This window comes from Sinohyriopsis cumingii, unplaced genomic scaffold (genome assembly GCF_028554795.1).
Source record: "Sinohyriopsis cumingii isolate HCF-2022 unplaced genomic scaffold, ASM2855479v2 utg001527l, whole genome shotgun sequence".
NCBI lineage: Eukaryota > Metazoa > Mollusca > Bivalvia > Unionida > Unionidae > Sinohyriopsis > Sinohyriopsis cumingii.
Genome location: NW_028316012.1, coordinates 3169257 through 3180450, shown reverse-complemented (window position 1 = coordinate 3180450; position 11194 = coordinate 3169257). Strand labels below are relative to the sequence as shown.

General features: G+C 34.4%; 1 protein-coding gene across 1 annotated transcript; it reads right to left on the bottom strand.

The window, feature by feature from the left end:
• Positions 1 to 2482: 2482 nt before the first annotated feature.
• Positions 2483 to 5355, bottom strand: LOC149772038 (uncharacterized). The gene is made up of 2 exons (XM_089947972.1): positions 4812 to 5355; positions 2483 to 3135 (listed from the first exon to the last, which is right to left on the bottom strand). The coding sequence occupies exons 1-2, from the start codon at positions 5311 to 5313 to the stop codon at positions 2729 to 2731; spliced, it is 909 nt and encodes a 302-aa protein (XP_089804098.1). The 5' UTR covers positions 5314 to 5355; the 3' UTR covers positions 2483 to 2728.
• Positions 5356 to 11194: the final 5839 nt, after the last annotated feature.

Below are 11194 nucleotides of genomic sequence, written 5' to 3'. Positions count from 1 at the left end.
AAGTCTGGAGAGAGAGGAGCTGTAAAAAGGCAGGTTAAAAATAGGAGAGAGAAGCATAGAAGGAAGATAGAGATATACAAGAAAGTGAAAACGAAAGGTTACGGGAGTTTAAATTATTGCTGAATCTCTGATTTGGCGATCAAGGAAATCGAGCTTTACTGGTAAGACAAATGTTGGGAGGTTTTTGACAATATAATAGCCATATTCAAACGTACACCAGTTGTTTTAGCTCTAAATCATTCCATGTGATGGCTTTGTAACTCACTGCCTCTAGCACAAAATCGAGTCACTATTCAACTAGGTAATATGAACACATGAAAACATATGAATCTAACAAATATGAATATAATATTTAGAATAAGCGATCTACGTTTTCATCGGATCACTCGCCGACGAGTATGCCTTCGAGGTCCTTATTCTACATAATCGGAAGCCATCTTAATGGATGTGTTATCCCAACATCTCACAGAGCACGAGATATATGTGTAGTCGTGATCAAAACAGTAGAGCAAAGTCACTAGGATGTGAAATTATGCCCAAATATTAGTTAAAGCTCCAATCGTAAAGAAAATAACATACATGTCTTAATTTATTGGAGGGCTGCATTTTAAACTATGAAACAATTTGGCATAGACATCATATGTCCAGAGTCAAGGTAATTATTACAAAATGTAAGTCCTTAAATAATCCAGCTGGCAATTACTTTAATTTGATATATTAGGCTGTCGGATAGGTGATAATGGAAACAACAATATAAAACTCACAATTAGATTCAAATAGGTTTACATGATATGTTTATTTTTCTTCCACTTTAGCTTTCATTTTAATACTTCTAACGTTTCGCATATCTAAACCTACTCTTTAATGCGATTGTTTTACTTATTAATTTCATTGTCTGAAAGTGCAGTTGGCCCGTGACCGTATCATATGATTTTTTCTGACTTCTAACTGTAGTACACACGTCTGTAAATATACAATAATCTTCATGTCTCGGCTTAGTTCATGCAACTGTAGTTGCGAAACATCAAGCGAAAATGACTCTTAATTAAACTTTGCCTTCCATGATTGCTTTAAGCTTTGGAAATTTAAGTCAACATTCAAGATAGCAATTGGTCGCATTCATACATTGCAAAATTAAAATGACGCGTCAATTATTAAACTTTGTCATTAAGGTAACACCGAAAGATGCAATACATCCTTACCTGAAACTGTTCGGAACGGAACATAACTTATACCATTTCACAAGTCATTTCAAACAGAGTGAAACATGTCCTTGAATTTCCATACTACCTACGTAGGTAGGTAGAGGGAAGGAGGGAGGGAGGGAGGAAGACATATCAATGGGTATTTAAGTATTTATGTATTCATGTATATGTGTACGCATTATAAATAGGTAGTTGTATGCATTTATATTGTCTGGTACGTGAGAAGGATCATTTATGTTTTCTAGTATATATTCATATCTAGATGATTAGCTGATAATACTGGTATGTATGTAAATTGCTGGGCAAGCATTCATCTATGTCTTGGATCTGAGCGGTATTTATATCAACTTCACTCATATTTTCCTAATTTCTTTTTCTAATCAAATACATCAAAACATAATACTCTGTTTAACAACGAATCTAGCTGATTTATCATATAACTAATGTAGCGAATCTATATTGAAAATATGTGACAAAAATAAGTGAAATCAACTTAAGTTAAATCTACAAGAAATTTATTTCTCTACAGTTGGAAGTGAAAATTCAGCGGAAACAAGATCGTGAATTAAATTAGTCATGAACGCATATCAACAATAACAAATGCAAAACATATTCCGAATTAATTCCATAGTATTGAATGTCCAGATTTAACACAATAATGCAAACCAAAATGATTTTGAAAGTTGTCCCGATATCCCCAAGGAAATGGGTTATTCCAAGAGATAGTGGTTATTTTAGTAATTCCATTGAATATTTTCAATAATAACAGCGGTTAATTTTGATCACAGATGGATTTCCGGAAAATGATATAAACTCAGAATGATTTTTGTTGTTTCTCAAATTCCAATGTGTGCACATTTTCACTGGACCTAGATATGACACATTCCAACGGCAAAATTCAAATCTGATTGTCATGAAGCCTGGGCCTAAAATGTCCCGTATTCCATACGAACACCATATTTACAACTTGCAATCTTGAATATATATTGGTTAAGTTAAGGATAAGTTTACAAATGACCATTTTCTTAAGGTACAACCTACAAATATGGACGAAAGTTAAGCACACACTATAGAAATATATAACAACTGTGCACTGGGAAAAACAAATTAATGAATAGAGTCTCCGAGAGATAATGACATGCACATAAAATATATAGAAAAGCCACACATTCAGCGTTTTGTGAAAACATCAGAGCAGGAGGTATTGAATATACAAGACATTTACTGAGATTGAACAAGATTTATTTCTGAAGGTACTAGCTCTTAACTTGATACAAATTCACTTTCCGGATTAATCTTGAAGTAAACCTGTCTCCGATGCCGCCTTGCAAAATCTGTGTAATAATCCTTGCTTAATACAATACAATAAATAAGCACCCACATGACATGATATACATAATGTATCTTACAATGTTTTGAAAAAATTACTTCTTTTGGAAAAAATAATCGAAATTGGTATTCATTATTCTCCAGAAAGCTCTGTATTTGAATTCTTTCGAAATAAGCAGCTTCGACATATGTCACTAATCACCTAATCGGACACCAGAGAAAGTAACATGATGATGATCAGAATCGGCGTCCAGCTCAGCTTCACCCGCATGTACTACAGACGTCCACACCGACTGTCCGGCTCTCAATCGAAGAATCGCAAGGTTACCTCCTTGGTCATCGTGGCCATCTCGAGTGCCTTCACTTGCTGCGCCGCTGAGGTTGAAATCATCTACCACCAGTCTTACCCAGTTCTTATGGTTACCGAATGCAGCAGTAAAGAAGGAAAATAGATACAGACCATCTTCGGGACATGTGAATATACCGGTGTGTGGATTATAAAAATCCCCTTCGTTGATCAATACTGAATCATATTTTATCACCTGATTGATTCCAAGATGGTACTCTCGATGAGTAAGATACGCAGAAAATGCGACTTGCACTGAAAGGAAAATATGAATTGGTAAGAAATAGCACAAAGGACACAGCATAAAAATAATGATTAAGGGATATTCATGTGACCAATTAGGATTTCCATTAAAGACGATTATTGTTCAGCAAATCTTTCATTAAATACGCGTACTTAAAAAAAGAGCAGCCTTCTTAATTTTGTGCAGTGCACTTTTACACAGCTCTCTCTCTCTCTCCCCCCCCCCGCTCTCTCGTATTGTCAATTCTCTGATTCACAAACTTGCAGACACATATACACACACACTAAATTTTAATAAAGTGAATTCGATTGAAATCATAATGATATTTGTCTCCATTTAAAGATACCTCTCCAAACATAGTGTCACTAGTCACGAGAACTGTTACGCTTGCTTTGTAATTGTTTCAAAGTCTCGCAACCCTCTCTGTCTGTCTGTCTGTCTGTCTGTCTGTCTCTCTCTCTCTATATATATATATATAAAATTTCAACCAAGCATTTAATCGATGATAATTTTGACATACTGCAGTAAAATGAAAACAGTGTAGTAATCTAAATATTGTCACTTATCGTATCAGATATGAAAGTGGTACTATAAAATAAAAAAAAAACTTTATAAGTGCCTTTTCATTATCATTACTAATCCGATTATTACCTGGAAGGTAAGTTTGTTAGTTGATTGGCTTCTTGAATGGACAGCTTCTGATAAAACACTTAAAAAGCTTACAATATTTCTTTTACCATTGCTCTTAATTCATTTTCCATAGGAAGATAACAATATTGTGCGTAAGTCAATATTCAAGGAATCTTCTTTTCAGGTTATTCTAAAAACTGGCAAAGATTACGTCCAAAAAGGAATATATGGAGGGCACCTCGCTAAACGTACACAAAACCACAAACAAAAATGAAATAAAAGTATTTATCGTTGAGTTACGAAGAATGAAGAATAACTGTATTCCACATTCCTATATGTATAAGATTGTTCTTGACATTTTAGAGCAGCGAGTGGTTGTCTAATATTATATTATTTCATGTTCCGTAGTTATATTTATCCTCATTTGTTGTCTATCTGCGTTGTTGCCACATTTCCAAGCTCGCTGTCAACCGAATATTATAAGGTGTCTCTTGTTATTGTACCACTTGTAATGTATGCTGATGTCCATTTTATGCTTTATCTCTAATTACGACTTGCGACAAGTTTGCTCATACGCCATGTATGTAGTCAGGAAGGTGATAAAGCTTAAATTGTTCTTATGTATCTAATATTTGATAGCAGAAGTCTTATCCGGGGTTCTCAATCGTCCCATCTAATAATATGAACGATTATATTAGTACGTAATTATAACTATTTCTTATTTAACCTGAATAAGCACATTTAAGGAAAATAATGCGTAATCGAACAACTCGCTTTATGAAATGGCTATGCGAATTAGTACCGATTTTTATTAACATTTTTTTTATTAAACAGTGAATAAAGAGATACGTAGACGGTGCTAGCTCGCATACGTTATAATAGCAATACAGTGAAATAGCTTTTGTAACGATGTTACATGAATTGCCCAAAGGTATGTATATGTGTATTTGTATGTATATGTTTATCGGTATGTACATGTTTGTCTGTATGTACATGTGTGTCGGTATATACATGTGCGACTCTGTGTTTCCATGACTATAGGTATGTGTATTCTTACCACCGTTGGCTCGTCTATGATGCACAGATGATAGTTGAATTTTCCTCTTCATGTCACGGACACTTGTCCTGTTCTGCGTCATTTTAGTGGTGACATCCTTTTCTTGGTGAGGACCAACACTGTCATTATTTGTATCCCCGGATACTTCCGATAACGCTACCACAAACTTTCTAGTCTCTTCTTGGTGATGTTGTATTTCTTGATGTAGCCGATTTGTTTCACTTTGCATCACCTCTTGACGTGTCATCATTTCATTGATTAGTATTTCACACTGACTCCGTGTTGTTTCTAAATGTTCTATTCGTCCAAGCATAGCCTTCTCACGTCGCCCTGCTTCAGTTGCGAGTCTTTCCATATCTTTTATTTTTGTTTCCATAGCATCTATCCTCTTGATTAAAGTGGTAATTCCATCCCTTTCAATGTCTTTGTTGAGGTCCGCAGCGTTCAGACTGATTGCATAACAAGAAATGAGGAAACAATATAATGGCATTATTGTCGACATATTGATGGTCGTGGCAAAACAGACTTATAGCGGATGTGATGACGTTGCCAAATATAATCAATAATTCCATCGTCTGGTACTTCTCGTGATAGGATGGTCAGTTTTATCAAACATGACGTGATGCCACTGACAGCTCTAGAAATTTACAACAATAGGAAACCTAGTGCTCTTCGTACATTAACACTGTTTACAACTTAATTAATAAGGCAGACGACTTCCTAATTAATTGGCATCTTCATTATTTTATGTGTATACATACCTTGTAAGTATGAACATTATAACTAAGTAAATAACAAATTTATTCATAACACTTATTAAGGTTTTGTGTAGATCTTTTACGATGCGGTTTTCAATACGCTTGAACGTAGGTTTTGTTTTAGGTTTAATTAGGTTCTAGATTAGATGTAAACAGGCATTATAACTGGCACATACTGAGAATCTCATACCACCAGTGTCAGACTTGTAAGTGTCTTTTAAATAAATGGACGACCCAATCTTTGTACATCAAAGAGTATCGAATTTAAAGCTGCGATTTATTCAGAAATGTGTCATTTAATAAGTGGATGAAGATGATGTGTAAAAGTTTGTATTATTTAATATTCACCATATATATATATATATATATATATATATATATATATATATATATATATATATATATATATATATATATATATATATAATTCACTCCAGATGCTGCTGGCTCCTATGTTTGAGGGAAATAAAGTACACCGGGCAGATGGACGATTATACGATTATAATATTGCATTAATGATTTAATAAAATGTAAAACTGGTTTTCTACCTTTCAATTTGCAAAAGAACATATATAACTGAAATAAGTATGCTGGGCAGGCAGAGAAACAACATGAAACTAAAAAAACTAAATTAAAGACGCAATGATGAGTCGATGCTATACTATACAATTTTGGTAGTAAAGGGCTTCATACGGTTTTATTCCATGAAGAGAGTCAGAGAGAGAGAGAGAGAGAGAGAGAGAGAGAGAGAGAGATGCAAGTGTTTGAAAAAAATAACAAAATAAATGTACCAGTTCTCGTGAATACGGGCCATATTTTTGGAGATGTGTCTTTAAACGGGAACACATGCCATTTTGATTTCCATCGAAATCATTTCATAAGTAACTGTGTGTGTGTGTGTGTGCGAAATGGAGAATTGACATTACGCGTGCAGCTGTGTAAAAGTGCACTGCACAAACTTAAGAAAGCTGCATTTTTTTAAAAAATTTTAAATACGCGTATTGAATGAAACATTAGCTGAAAAATATGCGTTTTTACCGGAAATCGTAATCTGACACATAAATGAACGCAGTTGGTCAACATTCAAATCACTCCCTCGCCACAAGAAGCATCCGATAAATGACATACGGTAAGTCTGGAAGTACACTGTAATTATGATTTATGCTCCACAATTTCTACATACTCCGAACAATTCATAATTAACAGTTCTATTGAGAGAGAGAGAGATAGAGAGGGAGAGAGAGAGAGAGAATTTGTGTACGCCTATCCACTGGAAACTACGAAACATAAACTAACAACTGAACAAATTGTCATCAATGGAAGATGCCAGTTTTATTGCAGAATACATCACGAAATGTTCGGATGCAATATTTGTGCAAACGTCACGTCTACGTTCTTGATGCAAGGATTGTAGTAAACTATGTCTTTTAATTCCTCTTGTATTATTTTTGCGAACTCAAGTGTATGTTTCCTATTAATGTGAATGTGTAGGTCCGATGTATGTGTTTGTGAAATCTTTTACGTAAAACATGCAAGAAACACCGAAGTGTCGTGATATTTAAAAAAAATTAGGAATATTCGCTTTTGCTTTCTCTCTCTCCGTTGTTATGTTAGTTTTCTGTTCAACACACACACACAAACACACACAAACACACGCACACATAGTTTCTTATAAAATTATCTTTTTTGAAATCCTAATGGGATATGTTCCCATTTTAATATAACAATCCAAAATTGTAGTCCTTAGTCAAAGAAACTGTTAACTTAGTTTTGCATTTTTTTTTTACACTTCTAACTTGAAACTAAAAGCGATTGTAACAATAAAAACCCAACAATTATATAAAAAGTTTCTTCTTCAGTGGGCATATATAATTCTTGTTTTGTGCATTTGTTATTTTTCGAAGGAAACAAATAATAGCACGCTAAATATAGTCGGATTTACAGTATGATAATAACTTGAATATAATCGACCCATTTCCATCCTCTCACTGCAGATATTGTACATGCTTTGTCCTATGTTGGCACTGCAATGTGTATCGAAAATATTCTAAAAATAGATCTACGGTTTTCCGAAAGGTAAGACAGAAACAAACACGCATACACTTTATTTCAAATGAATAGAAAATCTCTTATATTCTGCACTGCACGACGAGTTCCATGTTACACACTCATTCTAATGGGAAAACGTGCGTTCGGAAAATCTGTAACAATGGATGATATAGTTTAGACTGCCGATGTAATATGACGTAATTGTGCTATTCTCCTGGTTTTAGGGACATTTCATATAGAAGTCTCAAGGAGCGTGCTTCAAGAACATGTGATCTCTTAAATTTGGAAGTAGGTATAAGGTAAATGTTACTGGAGTCAATTGACAATAAATATAACACAATATTTTTCTGAAATTGATGACTGGAAACAGTTGCCCGTGAGCATTTCTATTTCTACATATGATGAAGGCTGATGAAAATCCAGATAAACTGATGCCAATTTTCTCATTGTCTTATAGGATCGCAAAAACTAAGAAGACCAACAAATGGTACCCTGCTTTTCTGTCCTTCAACATTATATCCCTTTATGTCTCTCAAAACATTCGTCTCCAGACTAGAGTGCCGTCTCTTCTCCAGGTCCTCAGTAGAGTAACAATTAATAGACGTTTTGCAAGAAATAAAATTAATGCACGAGCAATGGTACAACTTGTGACTTATGGAAATTATGTCAGTCTTATTGCAGAAAAAAATCACCTAATGTTTTGGATACACTATTTTGTGAGAACTTTGCACCGATATTTTCGAAGGTAGTATCTTATTCTGTATGTCCTCAGTTCACTCGTGTGATATTGTACCTAGTTACCGAACAGATGTGCATTTTTTACACTGGTTTAATTCTCTAAGTGGGATGTATGCATTTCTGAAACTTGTTGTGGAACATATACAAAGGAACGTAAGTGTCGTGACATTTTTAAAAATAGGAACAAAATATTCTCTCTTGCTCTCTCTATCTCTATCAGTGTCATTCGTAATATCAATTCTATTTCAGAAACACACAAACAGAAACACATTAACATTCACATAATTTTTTTTCGGTAGAAATTCTAATGGTAACTGTTCCCGTTTTAAGATACCTATCCAAAAATGTGGCCAGTAGTCACAATAACATTTTATTTGTTTTGTAATTTTTTCAAACACTTTTTTCTTAAAGAAAACATTGTAGAACATGTTTTCTTCAAAAATGGTTAAATACAAATCTTGAGTTGTGTCTGAGCATTACAAATACCTTAGCTTTGTGCATGAGTGGTCCAATTGTAACACTGCAGTGTGTCACGGTTCAAAATTTCGCTCATTAGATCTACCATTTTCCGATGAGAAAAGAAAATAACAGCACACTAAAACACACCTCCTGCTTTAGAGTATAATAATAACTAGAGTAAAACCCATCGTATTCTGCATTCTCATTGTAGAACCAGTACATGCTTTGGTCTCTTTTGATTCTACAATGGGTCACTGAAATGTTTTTAACATTATATATATATATATATATATATATATATATATATATATATATATATATATATATATATATATAATTTTCTGCATGGAGATAAACAAACAAACATATAGCTTTCTAAAAATGACCCGAGAATGCCTTTTTTACTTCGAAAACATCTTATACAGGACTTAATATTACATCCTATTCTACACTATAATTCTAAAGCCAGCACATGCATTTATAAAAATCTGTAACAATTCATGATCTATTTTTAATTAGTCTAGCTTAGACTATCGATAGAACAAGACACGCTTTTACTTTGTTCCAGGCTATGGTATTAGCGAAATGTTGTAACATTGTAGTTTCAAGGCGTATGCTGCTAAAACATGACATCTCTTAAATCTGAGAGTAGGTATAAAGACATTTTTACTGCAGTCAGTCGGCAATAAATAAAACGATACCCTTTATGAAACTGATGAACGCAAACAATTGCCCAAGAACACATAGAGTGTATTGTTGTCTTCAGAACCTCAAAGTAAACTCGTGCTAACTTCTACTGTCGCTCAGTACAGCAATTACCTGTGTGTGTTTGTCTAGGCTGACCATTCAGTCCTAAACCCTTTTCCTTGCCCTTTTGTCCCCTTAAACATTTCTCACTTAGAACCATTGTTTCCTTCAAGTGTGTAATTCCTGTGTTAAATTCCTCTTGTCCTCGATTGCCTATCCCATGTTGAATTCCCCTTGTCCCGCTAATGCCAATCCCTTGTGAAATTCCCCTAGTCCGCTAACGCCTATCTTTGCGTTGTCGCCCGATTGCCTAATCCATGTTGAATTCCCCTTGTCCCGCTAATGCCTATCCTTTGCGTTGTCGCCCGATTGCCTGTCTCATGTTGAATTCACATTGTCCCGCTGATGCCTATCCCTTGTTAAATTCCCATAGTCCGCTAATGCCTATCCGTTGCGTTGTCGCCCGATTGTTTGATCAATGTTAAATCCCTCTTTTCCGGTAGTATCTATTCTGACCTCATATTACTAATTATGCGTGTCAAGTTAAACTGGCCTATGCAGAATACGTTTTGTCAAAGAAATAGCCAGTAAAGAAAAAACGAGAGAAAGATGTAATGATGCTGACTTTTCTGAAATGCGTTTTTCTTTCTTCATTATAATCGGATTCTTTGGAAATACGATAGTATAAATATCAAATGCTGCGTGTTTTTTTTGTAAATAAAGAGGGGATTAAATTTCTTCAGCAAACGTCATTGATGATACCAAACATAAATAGATAATATCAAATGGGTAATGATTTAATGTTGTGTTTATGAAACTCTTTGAAAAATGTCCAGCTCTTGCGAGCCTTGGATATTTTGCAACGAGAGTCATATATGTAATATTAAATCATTACTAAGGAATGTCGCATTCAGTACTGGAAGTTATTAGATATTCGTGTGAATGGATTATAACTGTATGAAGAACTTCAACAATTACTTTAATGTATTTGTGACCGGATATTTGCATTAGTTGATCTGGATTAGGAGACAGTGGGAATTGTATCGTGTACATAGCATTAGATCGATTGAGCTATTTTACCGCGTAAAAAATAATGTGGTTGATAGGCCTAACGTTCTGTTGGTTGAGAGACTGGTTTATATCTTCATTCTTCTAAAATGGACGTAATAATATTCATAGTATTAGTAAAAGGAAAAAGTTCCTAAGGCGGGGTAAAAAAATTTTTCCCACGATCGCAGCCAATCAGTAAAGAGAATACTGCGCAAGAAATTGATTCTCTTATTTGGACTAATCAGAATCAATAAAGAGATATGTTAATATGTGGTTATATAAAAAATATTAAACTGCACGAATGTAAAGTGTACAAGCTACGTGATAAAGTGTATTTAAAATATCGATAACCACAAACACGTTTCCCTTATAGAGGGTGGAATTAGATGTAATCCAAGAATGGTATTGAACGGATTTTCCTGTGGTACCGTCTAATCCGGAGTAATCGAATAAAGTAGGTTATTGACATTGATGGGACACACCTCCCAGAACATTACGAACACATTGTGAGTGTGTGTTCATTTTACGCTAGCGCATCGATACCTTCAATGTTTTTATCTACAATTTTACGCATCATGAAAA